The sequence below is a fragment of the Phoenix dactylifera genome, chromosome 5, assembly GCF_051530095.1.
Source record: "Phoenix dactylifera cultivar Ajwa chromosome 5, Ajwa_hap1_PhDact_Kaust_v1.1, whole genome shotgun sequence".
NCBI classification, from domain to species: Eukaryota; Viridiplantae; Streptophyta; class Magnoliopsida; order Arecales; family Arecaceae; genus Phoenix; species Phoenix dactylifera.
The window spans coordinates 21,546,260-21,566,066 of NC_143194.1; the positions used below are offsets into that span (position 1 = coordinate 21,546,260).

Sequence of the window (19,807 nt, forward strand, 5' to 3'; positions counted from 1 at the left end):
AAGCCAATGCAAGGAGATACAAATTTTTCAATAAAGTCAGTCCAGTGACCTAATCTTAGTCTAGGACATTGTGAACTCTGACTTAATTAGACTGGAGCCAGTCAAGAAAGTAGGACCAATGCAAGGAGATACAAATTTTCCAATAGAGTCAGTCTAGTGACCTAATCATAATCTAGAACAATGTGAACTCTGACTTAATTAGACTGGAGCCAGTTTTCTGGCATACCTGGTCAATGGAACAAGTACTCTAGAGAGGTCCATGGCTGTCCCTAATGCATCTTGCTTTTCCATGGAACTTGCGAGAGAACCATCATTTATGCTCTTTTTTGGATCCTTGATTTCTATAAAGATTGCAGAAAGTCATGGAGGTTCCAAGGTCCGTCCACATGCAGGTGCTAGTTTTGACCGGCCTCGAGGACTCTTAAAGTAGCTTAGCATGGACACTTTTAAACTAGGATTTGGTACAGGCACTTCATGATCTTTTATTTTTTGATTTTGTTAGATAAATTCGTATATATACTATATAAAATATTTACTTTAACAAAAAAAGAAAAACTAGGACTTGGCACCTGCTACCTCTAACCTCAAGTGACATGCATCCAAGATATGAGCTCATTTGGAATGATAGGAGGGGCACTATTTTCTATATTCTTCGACACGGACTTGTTAAGCTTTCATAGTGTCTAATTACGTCGGCAAAATCTTAGCATTTTGAAACTTAGGGCATCCACCATGTCTCAAATACAATATATAAGGTTTATGCAAAAGACAACCTAGTGAAATGTCGACATAATTTTGCATTTAGCATGCATACTTGATCATGAATTATAAACAATGTTATTTGTACCATGCATACTGATCATTTTTTTTTCAGTTAATTATCATGAACCTAATTTGTATATATTTAGATTTGCAAAAACTGGCTAAGATAATGATTTCTATGGCAGACAATTAATTAGCTACACAAGAGGAAGTATGGTTTTTTTTTTTTTTTGCTAAGGCACGGGAAGTATGGTTTGATGATAACATTTTTTTTTCTCTAAAAAAAATATGATGGGTATTTTAGTAATTCAAAATATATTAATATTTTTAATATGATGAAGGATTTAACCAGTCCAATTGCATTTAATATCGACTTTTTTTTAAGACTGGTTCAGCCTAAAGACTACCTTTCCTAGCAAATAATATATAGAGTCTACTCTCTTTCCTTGTATGCATATATGAATCTCTAGAAGTCTAAACCTCTGTTTCCACCTTCTCTTCCCGGACTTGCAGCGAACTCCCTAAAAGCCCTGATGCGAACCCCCTCGCTCCAATCCCAATTCTCTTATCCTAATCATTCTCTCCTCTTTCCTCTGATCTAGCTTCTCTTCTTTGTTCTCCAAAATCCTCTGTTTTTTTTTTTTTTTTCTCTCTCTCTCTTTTGCCGTTTCCTTTGGGGTTCTCTATGGATTTTTAGGAAAGGAGAGGAGAAGAGGCCGGCGATAAAGGTTGAAATCCAAGAAGAAAGGGAGATGGAGATGGTACTCGATGAGATCCCCCATCACCATGGGGATGCTCGCGCCGGCCATTACCATGGCTATCAGATACAGCAGATGCATCCGGCTCATGACATGCATGGTTACGCTGCCAATGATGATGTTCCATCACAATCCCATTGGCTTCTTAATGGCCATGGACATGGCGCCGGTCATGCATGTATGTTCCCGCCGCCCCTGGTGTCGGATAGCTCGTCGTCGAGCTCGCTCTTGGGCACATCATCCCCCGCCGGCGACGATGGAGCCCGGCGCTCCTCCGCCGGTGAGGACTGCATGATGGAAGAGCTCGGCTTGTTCGCCGGGCTAGGCCGCCTGAGCATCGGTGATGATCGGGAAGCACAGCGTGGGCTCCCACCGGCGCCGGCGCTTTCGAACGGTGCGATGAGCCCTTCTCTTTTCCGGAGTAATTATAGCAACAATTCAGTGTTTGGAAGTGCTTTAGGTGATGTTTATGGGGCGCCTCGGCGCTCTGTTGTCCCAAACTCTCCGCTGTTTGATGCGGATGAGAGGTTATATGGGTCTGGATTGCAGCAGCATTGCTCTGATCCAGCATCCTATTCCAATGATCTTTGTACTGCGAGGGAGAATTTCCTATGCAGAGGGGAAGCAATTGGTGCTGACGGTGCTTTTGGTGCGAACTTGGATTACATGGGAGCCCACGGTTCAGGCTTTCCCTCGTCTTTCTTGCAGTTACCACAAAAAAGGGTCGATCTCGGCCAGGATCTCAATGCCCTGAATTCCCTGAGCCCCGTTCATGCGAATCTTTCTAAGCAAGATTATGGCTTGCCATATAGTTGGGTGCCTCAGTCGCTCTTGCTCTCAAGAAACCTGAGAAGTATTGAGGGGCAGCGTTTTGTTGGGAACCGACGGCATGATAACTGGATGCATTTGAGAGGCATCCCAGTCGTAAATGTGAATTGTGGGATTGATCGGATGTATTTGAGAGGCATCCCAGTCGCAAATGTGAATAGTGTGATTGCAAATGTGAATAGTGTGATTGATGTTCACAGCCCTAATCCTGGTTGCTCTCCTAATTTGCCACTAACATATGATTATTTGATGGGCATGGGCATTGAAGGGTACATGTGCCGCATTGCGAAGAACCACCATGGGTGTCAGTTCTTGCAGCGTAAAATTGATGAGGGAAGGCATTTTGTCGATTTCATATTTAACGGGATCATCCATCATATCGTCGAGCTCATGGTGGATCCCTTTGGAAATTATCTCATGCAGAAGCTTCTGGATGTATGCAGCGAGGAACAAAGGATGACAATCATCCTCAAGCTGATCGAAGATGCAGAGGAGCTTGTCAGAATCTCTCTAAACATACATGGGTAGTAGTGATTTGCTCATTTGATATTAACACTGATTTGCTTCTCTTTAAAATCTATGTTAATATTTAAAACATATGATTTTGAGGTCTTATTGTAGTTATTTGTTAGATTGGCCTTTAATAATGTTATATTGTTTCAGGACGAGGGCTGTACAGAAGCTGATAGAGACTCTAAAAACCAGGGAGCAAATTGCTTTGGTTATTTCAGCACTACAACCAGGGATTTTGGATCTCATCAAGGATCCAAATGGCAATCATGTGGTACAACGGTGCCTTCAAACTTTTACAGCCAAGGATAATAAGGTATAGGTTTATAGGTTTCACCTATTAGCCATATAGAACTTTCATGGCTGAATTGCTATAGATTTTATACTTCTCATGCTCAAATAGTAGTGTTGAATCTCATCTGCAGGAGAAGATTCCTATAAATGCTTTTTATTCTCTTGCTAGCTGTTTTACAATGGATTTATGCATAGTTGTTTTTAACTGCTTCAAAAGGTTGAATTGAAATGTCTTCTGATTTCTCTTCAAGTTTTTCTGTGTATCAAATCAATATTCATCCATCAGCTATTATACTCTCCACATACAGGTATTTCTTTTATAAAATTTAAACAGATTCACTTTTGAGTAGAGCATTGAAAACATGTTGCTTCTCCATTCATCACAATAATAATATGGTCTCATCTACTTTTCGCTGGTTGAATTTTGGTTCAATGTTCTTTTAGTACCACTCAATTAATAAGCCTACTATGCTGTATCTTCTTTAAACATTTTTTTATAGCTGCCAGCTCTTGAGATCCTTATTGTGATTGATTCAAAAGTATGAAGTTTCTTTTAACACTTGAGAGGAGATATATTAAAATGTGATTCATGGGATTTTCTATTGCTCAAAACCAGATATACGAAACTTTAACAAATTTTTGATGTGCTGCTTGTGTTTATTTGGTTGACGTTTGAAAATACACTTCTTTGCAATTGTACTTTGAATGTTGCTTGTAGTGTTTGATGTATATGCTAAATTTATAGTATATTAAAGACCCACTTGAATAATCAAATTTAAACAACATATATGTGTAATAGTAGTTTTGCACAATGTCATGGCAAGAATCAACTGTAACTAGTCTTATTATGCCTTTAGCACCAGATCCCTGAATTCCATTTATGATTTTGCTCAAATACCTGATATTCTAATTATTCTTGTAATGGGCATAATGGACATGCTTGCAACAGAAATATAGGATCCTGTTATACCAATCAATCTTACATATTTAGAGAAAGGTAAGTGTTGATCCATTATTTTATATATAAAAACATGGGCAACCAAATAAGCATGCCTTTTCATCCGGTGAGCTGCAACTTTGCATCTACTGTATAATGTGGTAAGATAATTTCGACCATAAGGGATGAAGCTTGTATGAAAACCTAACATGAAGCTTCATTTCCATCAAGAGTATTCTCATTCATACAAGTGCACAACTAGTATGCCCCCTTGTGCATTTTTCAGCTATTGCACTATAGTAGTCCAAGTCTCTCGCAAGGAAAAAACTTTTAATGTTCTCTGAGGATTGGATTTTATATGAAATGTGTCAGAAGCATTTCGGATGCCATTGTAGAAGTAATATTTTGAGGAAAGTATAGCTAGCTCATAACTGTTAGAAGTCCAATACTTTCAAAAAGTGCAAGCGGTAATGTTTTGAAATAACATGGACAGAACTAATAAAATACAACATTATTGAAACCACTTTTCAGAAATGACACTGACTCCTCCAATGAAGAAGCTCCAGGAGTCCTTAGACCTTTGTTTGTCAGTTACTGGCATAGATCAGGTGAAGTTATATGTAGAAGCATCACATGATAATTGGTTGTCTCACATCCAACACAACTTGAAAATAGGCACCTATATAGAGTTCACACAACAAAGTGAAAACAGACAGAGAATAAGTAGTATACCAATTTGTCGAGACTATCGAAGCATCGCATGAAAATTTATTGTCATACATCCAACAGAACTTGATGATCCACTTTGGAATATGCTGAGATTGGGCAATGAATGCTCCATGGAAGTTTTACACATCTTTGGAAGAGATGTATCTATGCATTGATTCTTAACTAGGAGAATAGATTCACTACAGCCTGCTTTTCCGTCAAGGCTCACATGACCCTGCATGTCCAACTGAAATTTTACCTGTACCAATGAACTTGTAAGCACATGTCAGAACAAATATTTTGTTCAATATGAATGTGTGACAGAAAATCTGACCTTGATAAGATGAGAATCGCAACATGATTTATAAGGCTCTTGAAAAACAACTGTAAGGCTTATTGGTCGAGCATTAAGTGTAATTGAAGCCTAAACTTTTTTGCATCTGTAACATCTTTTGCTGCCTCTCAATTACTAAAGTGCCATAAATCATTTTAACTCGAGATGCCTTTCGTTGTAAAATCTTGCAAATTTGGTTGACTTTATTGAAGTTTTATTTTGTCTTTTTTGGTAGTCCAAAATGTTTCAACCTTTCACTCATATAATTTTTCTTGTTGACTAAGTAAGGATCATTCTGAAACTAAAAGGATCATTGTGAAACTAAAGATTCCATATTGTACTAAATTTTCTTTTCTAGAATGATTGTATGGCAAATTCTTGTGACTGCCATATGCAAAATGGAAATATATTCGCTCTTAGGGTTGAAGTGGTCCCAATTACATTGTCACTTCATACCACATTGATTCAATGCACCTTGTTGATTGAAGACTACATTTATGAGGTTGGATTCTAGAAGTAAACCTTACAGACTTAGGTGCAAAGTATAAGAGCCTATTTCCAAAATGGGTACATCTGCTATGACTGATTTTATATGACCACTGTTTTGCTTGAAAATGTTATTTCCCTGTCACAGCCTTGAACTAGTAGCAGCACTTCAGTGCCATGTGCCATCTACTACTCATAATTTAAGTTTTACGTGAGTTTCTGTCCAAAGGCATATCCTACAAAATTTTAGATATGTCTGACACTATTTCCACCACCTACAAAATGTTAGCTTTGTCTGACACTACTTCCATCCAAGTCTAGTCTCACCCACTTTCGTAAACTTCTACTTGTTTGTTCAGGATCCCATTTTTACTGAAGCATCTTCACCTCCATCACCTTAATCCAGAGTCCAGACCATCAAACATGGTTTTCTGTCACTTTTTTTTCTCTCTTGATATTGCTTCTAGTTTTCTCATCATGCAGTCATTTTTGGTTTTATTTTTCTAGTTTACCTCATCCATCTTTATGTCCTTATTTTATTATGCATTTCATATGCTCAATGGTCCTATCCAGTGCCAAAACAATCCAAATCATACAACAAAGCCTGTCCTATAACTACCTTATTCAATCTCATTAAACTGAAAGGTATTTGACAATAATAAAAAAATTTAGAGATGCATTTCCAGTTTGATTAGCATGCTTTGGTCCTTTCTCAAACACCTCCAATCTTACTGTTCTTTGTTATATTAGAAAAAGGTACCAAATACAATTAATTTGCAGAATGTCCTGCCCACATTTTTAAAATGTTTCCTTGTCCTTATTCTTATTCCCTTTAAAGCTAAATTATATGTACTCTGTATTGATGCAACTAATGTTCAAAAATAAAAACATGTGCCTGCCTTTTCTTAAATATCATTTTGTGTCTGGAACAAATGTAAAATGGTAAGCTCTCAGCATGATCGTCAAATGTCTGCGAAGTCACCTATAAAATGTTGGAAGATCAAAGAATATAATAAATATCTTGATGGATAGGATAACTAGAATATCTATTATAATTCATGGGATAATTTGAAGCTCTTGAGAAGTTTTTGAAGATTCTTTCATCAAGTTAAAATAAACTTGGAAAGCAAAACCTGCGAGCATAGACAGAGATACTTGTGATTAAGTCGCAACTTGCAACTAGGTAGCATAATGCTCATCTGATTTAACTCATTCTATATGACAGTTTATTTTTGATGCTGCTACGAAGCATTGTGTTGATATTGCAACCCATCAACATGGATGCTGTATCTTGCAACGATGCATCTCTCATTCTACTGGAGAAGATCGGAGGGAATTGGTTGCAGAAATCTCTGCTAATGGACTCAAACTAGCTCAAGATCGTTTTGGGTAATATTCTAATCGATATAAATGCAGTTATTGTTCTTTGCCTAAATACTTTAAATCTGATTGTCTAATGATCAGTCCTTTCAGATAGAATTGATTTCCTTTTCTTTAGAGTCTTGTGTGACTTCGAAAAGGGGAAAAAATATTGATCTTCAACATCAATTTTTGGGCTATGCCACTTGAGCATCTCTTGAAAAGTCAACTGTTTGCACACACATACACAATATGGACTTATAATCATTTCTCAAAAAATTATGGGTTTATACTCAACTTCATAGGCATGTTTAGATACAATTATGCAAATGCCACATGCAAGTGCCCACCAATCTTCATTAAGAATATTATCTTCATGAGATCTTCATGGCATGCTGCCGTGCGACATGTTTGTCATCCATTATGTGGAACCTGTTCACCCAATCGAGCTGTCCTCAAGTGCGCAATCATGCTTATAAGGCATCTACCAGCATAGCGTAGAGGTTCGTGGGATCATCTCTTTGGTAGAGGTTCAAATCCTGATTTTGGAGTAGGTACAGGCCACTGCAATCAGTGTTCGTGTCTATACTATCTACTATCTACACATAGGCATACGGTATACAATATATATATATATACACTTTATACATGGACAGGAAGATGCACATCTAAGAACCAATGACTTCACCTTTGTCTATAATTTGATTGAGCCCAATGCAATAGAGTTTGGAAAGAGAGAACATCTGTTGCAGATAATCATGGGAGAGAGTGAAGCAACTTGACATGATTTGTTTCTAATATTTACCCAATATAGGCATTTTTAACTAGAGTTTTATTCAAATAAATAATGACAATTTTAGCTCTAAAATTTATAGGACCATTAGCTGATCTTGCTCTTTTCTCATTGTTTTACCTACATATATGCTTTCTAAGACCTCTAATTTTGTAAGCCTCAAATAGTGTTGCCATAAAGAACACCCAATATTTCACATTTTGCTATCAATACAATTTTCTTGTTTTGTAATAATCATTTATTGATCAAACTAGCATATGGTCTAATGGGTACACTTATTGAATAGTTGTGCTTAACTACTTATAAATGCATACTGGTTCATCTGAAGCTTCCCATCTGTTATATTTCTTCATTTTTCATAATATAATATCATCAAAATGTGTATTGTGTTTTTCATTGCCTCTTCCTTCTGATTGTCAGCAGCCTCTTCGATTACAGTTGTCCATCCACTTTGCTTGGAACTATGAGTTGGCTTTTTAAAGATATAGTGTATGTATGATACCCAACATTAGTACATGGTCTTTGAAATCATGCTAAGGCTCTCTCTCTCTCTCTTGGAGATGCTGACCTTATGCACACAACTTAAAGCTGCAGATATCATATTCAGCTCATGCATAAAAAGTTCACTAAATTGGAGATGACGTATAAATGGATTAGTTGAGTCATATTGGTTTGTCTCTTTTTCCTATCATCAATAAGAAATCAAAACATTAAGTGATCAATTTTGTTGAGGAATTCCATTGCATCAGCGAAAATTTTACTTTCTAGGATTTTTACATTAACCATTCAAGAAAATGCTCTCAAAAATCTATTTCTTGACTTCAGAAAGTATTCTTTAGTGGAAATTATTTGGAGCTTGGATGAAGGAATCAAGGAGAAATAGAAACCTTAAATAGAGGGTTTTGCAGTCAGATGGTGCCTTGAGATGAAGAGCATTAGTGTATCTGCAGGCAGAACATTGCTCTCAAAAGTCTATTTCTTGGCCTCAAAAAGGATTATTTAATAGAAACTATTTGGAGCTTGGATGAAAGAACTGATGAGAAATAGAAACTGTTGGTGGAAAAATGGACTACCCCACAAATGCAATTATAGCACCCAAATCCGTCAGCAAGCTCGAGCTCATCCAAGTGATTGGGCTCTTCCGCTCTCGAGCTCATCCAAGTGATCGGGCTCTTCCGCTCTCGAGCTCATCCAAGTGATCGGGCTCTTCGGCTCTCGAGCTCATCCAAGTGATCGGGCTCTTCCGCTCTCGAGCTCATCCAAGTGATCGGGCTCTTCGGCTCTCGAGCTCATCGGCCGAGACCAGAAGGCCGAGACCAGAGAGCCGAGACCAGAAGGCCGAGACCAGAAAGGCAACCCCGCCGAGCCCATGCCTTAGCCAAATATCCAATCTCCGCCTAACCCTCCAAAGGATCTGACAACTAGATACATGACTCCACTACAATCCGCCACCATCCCTAAGTCATCAAGGCACGAGATCTCCGCAGGTATTCGGCACGACCTATCATTAATGCCTGAGACCCCCTCAGGCCTCCGATGCACTCAGTCATTAAATGAACACGGCTCAAGATGATCTCCGGATCACTAAACCATCAAAGCGTATGGCTCTTCCTGACCGCCGGTTCACTCAGCAATCAATGCGCCTGCCATCTACGAACCCCAGGCCCACCACGGCCGGCGGTTCAACCACCCCAACGGGTCCGATCAACCGTGACAACTCCCTGACTCCGGTATGATCCGGCCTTATTCTCCACTACGCCATTAATGAGCAAGATCGTGCCCAATTATCACAAAAGAGGACAAATTCCCCTGTCACCTCCCAGGTAACATAATATCTTTCTATAAAAGGGAACCTGGGGGAAGAAGGGAAGGGGGACAGAACGGACAACAAGATCAACACACACACAGAACAAACATTCCTCCTTTTTTACTCTCCCCACACATATTAGCCCCCTCTGACTTAAGCATCGGAGGGCCGGCGCCGGAAAGCCCGGCCACCGGCTTTTTTGCAGGACTCGCCCACTCCACAGGAGGACGCAGCCAGCCGGCGCGCCGCCGTCCGCCGTTCCGGCAGCGGAGCTCCTCCCCCCTGGTTTCGCGGCGGCCCCCGGGTCCAATTTCCAGCAACAGTTGGCGCTAGAGGAAGGGCCCGAGTTGCTGCCATGAAACTAAGAATTCGGCCGGAGCAGTTTGATACCCTGGTGCAACAGGTGCAAGCCTTGGCTACCGCTGTTCAAGGCTTGCAACCCAGGGGCGTCCCGACGGCACCGCTTCCTCCGGCTCCAGTTCAATCGGAGCCCCCTACAACGGGCTTCCCCTTCGAGTATCATGCTCCAAGTCCCAAACGCTCAGTCCAGAATTCACCACCAAGATCTCCGGTAGATCAAGTTCCACAAGTCCAACTCGAGCACTTCGATGCGCTAATGCAGCAAGTCCAAGCGCTAGCCATTGCAGCCCAAAGCCTGCAACAAGTGGAGGCCCCTCCTGTGCCGCCTCCACGGAATCATGTTAAGCAGAGGAAGAAACTTTCTCCCAACTCCCGAGCCATCTCGAATCAAAACCTTCTCCCGACTCCCGAGCCATCTCGAATCAGGCATGGCTCCCGCTGCAACGACGTATGTGGGGGCAACCAGTGAGAAGTAGTGGTCCAAATTTCACGTCAACGAGTTGGGGGCAAAAGAGAAATAAAAGCTGAGGTCTGGAGAAGGAGAGTTATGGAGCTTTAAAATGGGATTGTAAGCCTCTGTGACAAAGGGTACAGCCCCATTAAATCCCATTATCCTTCCAAGTCTTCTGTCTTCCGGCAGCAAGCAAGAAACCAGCATGTACTCCCTCCTTGGGACGGCGCCCGCGACATTGCTCCCCTTTCAGAGCGTCGCCATCACTGAAGCCCCCGCCGAAGCTCAGAAACCCGAGCGCAAAACACCTCCTAGAAAATCGAGCCAAAGAAGGCCAGTGCTGAATCAAGTCCTGAGGGACTTCGAAGCTCGAGAGCCATCAAAATATCTCCAAAAGGTACAGGACGCCACTTTGGCTTCAAATAAATTCAATATTTTATCTATTTTCAGGTTAACGAGCTCGGCTCGTTCTCCATCGGCCAACGAGCTCGGCTCGTTCTCCATCGGCCAACGAGCTCGGCTCGTTCTCCATCGGCCAACGAGCTCGGCTCGTTCTCCATCGGCCAACGAGCTCGGCTCGTTCTCCTACCCCGACCACGGTCGGGATGCGGTCTCCATCGACCAACGAGCTCGGCTCGTTCTCCATCGGCCAACGAGCTCGGCTCGTTCTCCATCGGCCAACGAGCTCGGCTCGTTCTCCTACCCCGACCACGGTCGGGATGCCCCGATACTTCGGGATGCGTTCTCCATCGGCCAACGAGCTCGGCTCGTTCTCCATCGGCCAACGAGCTCGGCTCGTTCTCCTGTCCGTGATCAGCGAAAAGTCCGTGATTCGCAACAAACTGGATTTTTCTATCTCTGCCGACGTCCTCAAAGAACGGACTCCGAGCAGAGGAGCGTCTTCAGTCGCCTCGGCGTAAGAACGCTCACGGTACCAGAACGGACTCCGAGCAGAGGAGCGTCTTCAGTCGCCCCGGCGTAAGAACGCTCACGGTACCAGAACGGACTCCGAGCAGAGGGTCGTCTTCAGTCGCCTCGGCGTAAGAACGCTCACGGTACCAGAACGGACTCCGAGCAGAAAAAGCGTCTTCAGTCGCCTCGGTGTAAGAACGCTCAAAGTACCAGCGAGCTCGGCTCGTTCTCCATCGACCAACGAGCTCGGCTCGTTCTCCATCGACCATCGAGCTCGGCCCGATCTCCATCAAACATCGAGCTCGCCTCGATTTCGGCTTGATCGCCAACAGACAAGGCCAAAGAAGGCCGCTGAGTCAACCTGGAGCGCTTTAACTCCAACCGCATGAGAGGTACACCCTACTTGGCACGTACATCTCTATACATATTTGGCTATATTACAGGACGATCGACGACTGGACTACTTCCTTCGTCCGAGCCAAAAAGCAGCTCGAACTCGGAAGTCGGGGGGTAGTGTTGGTGGAAAAATGGACCACCCCACAAATGCAATTATAGCACCCAAATCCGTCAGCAAGCTCGAGCTCATCCAAGTGATTGGGCTCTTCCGCTCTCGAGCTCATCCAAGTGATCGGGCTCTTCGGCTCTCGAGCTCATCCAAGTGATCGGGCTCTTCGGCTCTCGAGCTCATCCAAGTGATGGGGCTCTTCCGCTCTCGAGCTCATCCAAGTGATCGGGCTCTTCGGCTCTCAAGCTCATCCAAGTGATCGGGCTCTTCGGCTCTCGAGCTCATCGGCCGAGACCAGAAGGCCGAGACCAGAAGGCCGAGACCAGAGAGCCGAGACCAGAAGGCCGAGACCAGAAAGGCAACCCCGCCGAGCCCATGCCGAGCCCATGCCTTAGCCAAATATCCAATCTCCGCCTAACCCTCCAAAGGATCTGACAACTAGATACATGACTCCACTACAATCCGCCACCATCCCTAAGTCATCAAGGCACGAGATCTCCGCAGGTATTCGGCACGACCTATCATTAATGCCTGAGACCCCCTCAGGCCTCCGATGCACTCAGTCATTAAATGAACACGGCTCAAGATGATCTCCGGATCACTAAACCATCAAAGTGTATGGCTCTTCCTGACCGCCGGTTCACTCAGCAATCAATGCGCCTGTCATCTACGAACCCCAGGCCCACCACGGCCGGCGGTTCAACCACCCCAACGGGTCCGATCAACCGTGACAACTCCCTGACTCCGGTATGATCCGGCCTTATTCTCCACTACGCCATTAATGAGCAAGATCGTGCCCAATTATCACAAAAGAGGACAAATTCCCCTGTCACCTCCCAGGTAACATAATATCTTTCTATAAAAGGGAACCTGGGGGAAGGAGGGAAGGGGGACAGAACGGACAACAAGATCAACACACACACAGAACAAACATTCCTCCTTTTTTACTCTCCGCACACATATTAGCCCCCTCTGACTTAAGCATCGGAGGGCCGGCGCCGGAAAGCCCGGCCACCGGCTTTTTTGCAGGACTCGCCCACTCCACAGGAGGACGCAGCCAGCCGGCGTGCCGCCGTCCGCCGTTCCGGCAGCGAAGCTCCTCCCCCCTGGTTTCGCGGCGGCCCCCGGGTCCAATTTCCAGCAACAGAAACCTTAGAGCATTTTGCATTTAGCTGGTGCTTTGAGATGAAGAGCATTAGTGTGTCTGCTATTCCTATTAAGAACTTTGAAATCTATTAAAATCTATTGGTCCCATCCAAGGCATGTGATGCAAAGTTGAAGATTTTGCAACAAATAAGTCTTCTTCTTAAGAATCTTGTTCATTTATGAACCTTGTGAAAGAGGTAGGCTTACAGAAAGCAAGTAGAGCCAATCTGGTAGTTGTTGAAGCGACATTGGCAACTATATATACATATATATATATATATAGGTATCTACATATATATTTAGGTATCTACATATATATACATATATATCTACATATATATCTACATATATATATGTATGTATGTCTGTGTGTATGTATGTCTTTATGTGTGCGTGCGTGTACCTCTACTTTATTTAAAATTGGCTGGAGCGAAGTATGTCATTAGAATTAATCATTTCTTAGTTGGGTACATCATGATTTATTTTTATAATAGCACTTAAACTGAGGCATTAAACCATTGGAGTTGCACGGTTTATGATGTGGAGCAACATTTGAAGGATTATGACAACATGGAAGTCATTGTGTAGAATTTAGCGGAGTACACTAGCTAGATGCTTGCTTGTGTGTTTCCCATCAAATCATGATTTAGACATACAGCAAGTAATCCTCCAAAAACTTCTGTATATAAACATAACCACACTTGCTTTTCTGTTATATAATTCAACAAGGAATGTGTTGTCTTGAATGTTCTATGCATTCTATGAAACATTTACAAATTATAGAGTAACATCTGAACAATTTAAGGTCGTGCTTGTCTGCATACATGCATGTTTTTCTTCGCAACACCCCCCCCCCCCCCCCCTTTCTCTCTCTCTCTCTCCATGAGCTCATTATTTTAAATTATCAAGATTCTGTTGAATTATTATTAAATAGTAGACATTATATTAGTGGATTAATACTCTGATTACTTGTGTATGTTTGGAAAAATAGATTGTGGGCATTGTGATGGATAATAAAGAATCAAAGATGAAAGTAACTAGGAGTTCTGATGGTATCAACAAGTGTTCCTTCATAAAGATTCAAGCTCTTTTCAAAGTTTAAGCACTCCAGTCAACCCAAGGTTTCTTGGGTGTGACAGAGGCATGATATAAGCCAAATCACAATCTTGCTTCTATCCATTTTTTTTTTGGATAGCTTAAAGTCCTTTTCATATAAATACTCTAGTGAAAATTATTTAGCCCTTTATTTTGGCTTTTAGATAAAAATTTGCAGTTCTAGTGATATTCTGATTTCTTCCATTCCACTTCTGACTTCTATGACCCATTTGGAATCTTGTGTTTTATTAAAGAAAACCAACTAATTTGTTTTCCTGTAGATGCTTTGAATTTGTATGGTCTCTTCAAAATTGTTTGTCATATCCTCTAGATGTTTTGAATTTGAAAACCAACTAATTCGTTTTCCTGCAGATGCTTTGAATTTGTATGGTCTCTTCAAAATTGTTTGTCATATCCTGCATATGTTACTGTTCAGGCTCTGTATTTTTTTAACCATTTTTTGATTCCTCTAACAGACGCCATATTTATCTAAGGCCCTGTTTGGGGGAGCTGTTGGCAGTAGAGCTGTTAGAAGTAGAGCTGTTGGAATTAGAGCTGTCTGAAGTAGAGCTATTATAAAAAGCTGTTTGCTGTTTGGTAACTTCATTCGTAAAGTGTTGTACTTTGTTTTGTGTTTGGTAAACAAACTGAGAAAGTACTTTTGTATGACAAAATTACCATAAAGGACATTGCATAGTATTATATAACAGAACATAATAAGACATAACATAAATTAATACATAAATATATAATATAGTATAATATTATTGTAATATAAAATAATATTATGTTGATATAGCATAATAGTGATATAATTATTAGAGTAAATTAATAATTGGTAATATAACATAATATTAAATTATTTAACATAACATATTAATGTATTATGATATAATGTAATATATATTATATTTATAGTATAATACAAAAATAAAAGTATAAACTATTATAATTATTAGTATAAATTAATTTTTCATAATATAACATAATATTAAATTATTTAAAATAACATATTAATGTATTATAATGTAATGTAATATAATACATTAATATGTTATTTTAATATGGACATTTTTGTCAAAAATACAGCTTTTCGAAAAAGCTGAAACAGCTTCCTCCCAAAAGCTCCAAATTGGAGCTTCCTCCCAAAAGCTGTTTTCAGCTTCCCGCAAAAGCTAAAACAGCTTTTTGAAAAATTTACCAAACACAATTTTTCATCTAAAAGTACTTTTGAAGGGCCAGAAAGTGCTTTCTGGTCCTCTAAAAGCTCCCCCAAACAGGGCCTAAGTAGTTGGTTCTGCATGGCTTGTCTCTGGTTCCTATAAATGATATGTAGTTATTCATCTGGAGCACATCCAGTAGTTTCAGACTCTACTTTTCAGTTTCATGTAGGGATTGGGGAGGATAATCAGAGCTAAATATTAAAGATAAATGAGAAGAGAAGATTGCTAAAAGACAAAAGGCTAGAAAAAGAAAGAAACATATATGTTAAGAAAATATCAGAATGCCTATGATAAAGTTTGAATAATAGAAAATATTTATGAAAAGAATCTCTATCTTTTGGTTGGTAACTCCAGCAGTAGAGGTATTAGAGTATTTCCCCTCTTAGAGATATTTGGGTTTGAAACAGAATGAAGATTACTAGTTGTGGGCGTGCACACATGTTAAACTCCTGAAGTAAAACTACTCCCTGACTAGAACTCTGCAAAAGTATGATGTGAAAGGTGCCATCTGTTGTCATCTATCATACAAAATAGAAATATACTGCAATGTGGTTTTAGCTGTACATTTTAGCTGGTTGTTACTATTTAATGAGAAAACTGATACTTTGTTGATAAGACCTTTATAGCTAGTGGATTGAGAGAATAGACTTGTAATTCATCTGGGCTAGTAGCTGAGATATAAGTCAATGGAATGAAGAAAAAAAAATCAAATCTATTCTGGGCATACATTAGAAGCCAATAACATCAGGATTATCAGAATTGTGTAATAAAGCACAATTTTTGATGCTACCAAAATGCTTGCAGAAAAGCAGAAAGAGAGATGTGCCTTACATATTTATTCACTGAAGCAAAACTTGCAGCAAAATTGGCAGGATTTACACAGTTGAAGGAAAGGATATATTATGGTTCAATCTACTCTTTGCTAATGCCAGTATAATATAGTTTTAAAATGCAATATGTGCGTATAATTTGTTTAAATTTGTCTTATCAGAGAATGTTCTTTGGGCTATAAGGTACAAGGGTACACACTGAGAATGGAAGTAGATTGTGATCTTTGGTCCCATGTCTTGACTATAATTTATGAACCTAAAAATTGGCTGTATCAGTCCAGGTGTAGACAACTTTATTTCACCGGGGAGCTTAGCATCATGTGGCCCATTTTGCAGAGAGAATTGTTGAATATTGCATTTTTGCTAAATTCTATTTTGAGAAACAATAATTGTTTTAGCACTTATATTTGTTGAATCCATTGCTTATATTAACCGTAATGCGTTTATAAGTTTTTTTACTTAATTTTACCTTCTATAGATCTTTTATATATTGAATAAATGTTTTTGTCCTTTCTGCCATATTTTTTTTAAAAAAAAATGTTATATATGAACTTGTTTTGTGCCATTGGATCTCAGACTTACAGTGTTTCTTATTGTTGTTTCAGAAATTATGTTGTTCAATACATCCTAGACCTGAAAAGTCCATTAGTAATTGCAAATTTGGTATTCCAATTTCAAGGAAATTATGTACAGCTCTCAATGCAAAAATTCAGCAGCCATGTGGTAGAAAAATGCCTCAAGGTATTTGGGGAAGATGATCGGGCAACTATCATATTAGAATTGCTTTCGGTGTCTCAGTTTGAGCAGTTACTGCGAGACCCTTATGCCAATTATGTCATTCTATCGGCTCTTCAAAATGCCAAGGTCTTGAATCACCAGCAAGATTTAGTTATTTAAGCAGCTTACACTACATTCTATCCTTTTCTTATTATTTTTTTATTCTCAAAGCAGGGTTCTCTTCATACCGCACTGGTTGATGCCATTTGTCCTCATGCAGCAATTCTCCGAACCAGCCCATACTGCAAGCGGATATTCTCTCGACTAAAGAAGTGATGCAAATTCTGGATTGGCAAGATCCATGTTGTAGTTTCTGTGTTTAAGGCAGTTGTTGCTGGAACAAGCGAATCTAGAGTTCCAAAACTGTAACTGAAGTGAGATGGGTTGCAAGGAGATCGAACAAATTAATATGTAGAGTTATAAAATATCTGCTGTAATATTCTGCTGTCTTGATTGTCCAGACTTTAGTCTCGCCCTTAGTACATGCAACAATCAGTGTCGAGTCAGTACCCTTTTTCTGGTTTCATTTTACTCAGATTGTTGAAGGCATGGATGTTATGAATAGATGTGTTGTTGTCAAATAGATTCTTTTTGTTTATTATAGTACCATTAATAATAGCTACAGGCTGCATAATGTATTGATAATACCTTGAGTAGTTAGGGTGGTGGGGTTCTGATTTCTTGTGAGTATTTGCTGCAGTATAGCCCAAAAAATCAGCTGCCTAGAAGTGACCACATGCTGTAACTGTACCTTTTGTGCATACTATATAGGAGGTTATTTTCCTTTGTTCTTTTGATCTACTAAAAAAGGTTTTATCAGAGATAAACGCATTTCTTTAATTGCTAGTGATTATTTCTTTCTGGAAATTTTTTTGGTAACCTTGGGATCTGTTTGGTTGTTTGTAACTTGTTGAAGTTGGAAAAGTGATTTATGAGAAGTGAGTTATGTGGAAGCAGCAGATTTAAGTGTTTGGTGGGTTCTGAAAGTCATGCTTGCAGAAGTCAGTTTTGAGAGTTCCTTATAATTTGTAGAAACTGAATAGAACATCATCACTTCCAATCAAGTCCAGTGTTTATTTGCAAACCTCTCAAATGAATGGTGAAGTTAACCCCCTGAGTTTATTTGCAAACCATAGCAGCATAATGATGCAAACATAGAACCTAACTAGGCCAGAATGATCTCTACTGGAAGGCTCTGCAATTAGTGCATGGAATTTTTTTTGTTAAGCATTTTATTCAGCAACATAGCTTAAATGCCTGATGATGGATTAGTCATAAAATTTTTAAAATGTAGCTAAAATAAAATTACTCACAAGTTAACTATCATTTATAGAGTAATTAAGATAATTACGAACTTGTAAACTCTGCTGCTTATGGCCCTTGTACATCATAACTTGCATACACGAATCATGTTCATGTTTCTTCGCTTCTCTATTCTTTTAAGTTTTTCAACTCCTCCAGCTCGTTATTGATTTGCTCTATTACTCTTATCAGAACTCTCACAGCAAAATTCTTACTGCCTGGATTTTTCTCACATGCAGAAAAAGCTATCTCATGCCTCCTAGGTTGGTTCTGGGCCTTTTTTGTTGGTGGTGGTGATGGTGTTGCTGCTGCTGCTTGCCTTTACACCATCTTCTTATGCTCAACCATATGTCCAAGCTCAGAGCAAATTATCTCAAACCATACAAAATCTCATCATAGCAAGTGGACAATTCCCATCCTGAGCCTCAAACCGACCTCCACTGAAGAGAACAGGATACAGTTGCAGATTTGTAGAAAATAACGATAATTAAGTGATAAGAATATGGGTCTTTAGCAGACGGCATGAAATAAAGGGTTGGAAATGGATAGAACTGAAGCCCTAATATGTCAAGATCTTCATATTAATGCTCTATCCTTTAGACGCGTCCCAATGTTTCTTATAGCATTCACCTTGGTCATACAAGTTTCCCTGCATGTATCTTAAATTTCAAGTTCCCTCATCATATGCCCGATTGGATGTTTCCTTTCTCATTATCAGCTTTCTACGTACATTACATGCACCAGCAATCAGTAAGTCGTACGTGACAACATCACGAAAAAGCCTACAAGCAAGCATCTCCTGCTTCAGCATTAGAGCATGAACTATGTTTCCTCCTTGAACGTTGATCAATGCATTGCACGTGAAGGCATTTGGTTCCACGACCATTGCAGCCATCATATCTGACTGGAGAAGGAAGAGGAAGGCGCCTTCTGATTCCAAAACAGGGGAGGTCTTTTGACTTCTAGATTGCACTTTTCACTTCGTTGACGTGGTTGGGAGCATGACCAATGACAGATTTTTTTTTTATTTTTATTTATTTTTTCAGTTGTATCCACAGCAAATCACCTGCTTGATCAACTTTGGTTTCTTGAAAGCTTTTGAATGTTCGGCGGAGAGTGTAATCTAACAAAGAACTAGCCATTTCCATCTTATGACCTTCTGGGCTTAACGGCCAGTATTTCCCTGATGTAAGATAAGCCATCCGAGCCGAATAGCTTGGTGGGAAAATGCATGGGAGTCAAAGATCACCTTGGACAGATCCAAAGGTATGTGATTATTGCTATCAACAGAGAAAAGCACCTCGTACCTCCCATCATCATGTAATAAAAAGAAACCGTAACTCCTCGTCGATCCCATTCCCCCGTCCTCTCTAATCGCATTCCAATGGGCAAGCCCATCACAGAAGTGGTATCGCCGGCGGCCGGCGGCCGGCGGCCTTCCATCAACGGTGTCCCCCCTTACCGTGGACGCAGGTGTCAGCGGCCATGGTTGTTGGTGGTTAAATCCCCATAGGTGGTCAACTCGCATAGTGCTGATTGGCGAGGGGGAGAGGTGGGGGGGTGTAAGTCTGGGAGAGGTGGAGGCTTGAGTTGCATCAGTCAAGGAAATGGAGATACACCACTAAAGTTG

The 19,807-nt window shown here is 40.4% G+C and overlaps 1 protein-coding gene across 1 annotated transcript; it reads left to right on the forward strand.

Annotated features, from left to right (window-relative positions):
* The first annotated feature begins 1,212 nt into the window (after positions 1-1,212).
* LOC103711258 (uncharacterized) lies at positions 1,213-17,458 on the forward strand. The gene is made up of 5 exons (XM_008797341.6): positions 1,213-2,872; positions 3,012-3,174; positions 6,843-7,006; positions 16,704-16,962; positions 17,050-17,458. Exons 1-5 carry the CDS (start codon positions 1,515-1,517, stop codon positions 17,149-17,151), a joined length of 2,046 nt encoding a protein of 681 aa, XP_008795563.3. The 5' UTR covers positions 1,213-1,514; the 3' UTR covers positions 17,152-17,458.
* Positions 17,459-19,807: the final 2,349 nt, after the last annotated feature.

Excerpts from the sequence above, each read along its gene's own strand:
- LOC103711258 (XM_008797341.6), top strand. The coding sequence starts at position 1,515 with ATGGAGATGGTACTCGATGAGATCCCCCATCACCATGGGGATGCTCGC. Across the intron at positions 2,873-3,011 it reads ATCTCTCTAAACATACATGG|GACGAGGGCTGTACAGAAGC; the intron begins GTAGTAGTGATT and ends ATATTGTTTCAG. Across the intron at positions 3,175-6,842 it reads TTACAGCCAAGGATAATAAG|TTTATTTTTGATGCTGCTAC; the intron begins GTATAGGTTTAT and ends TCTATATGACAG.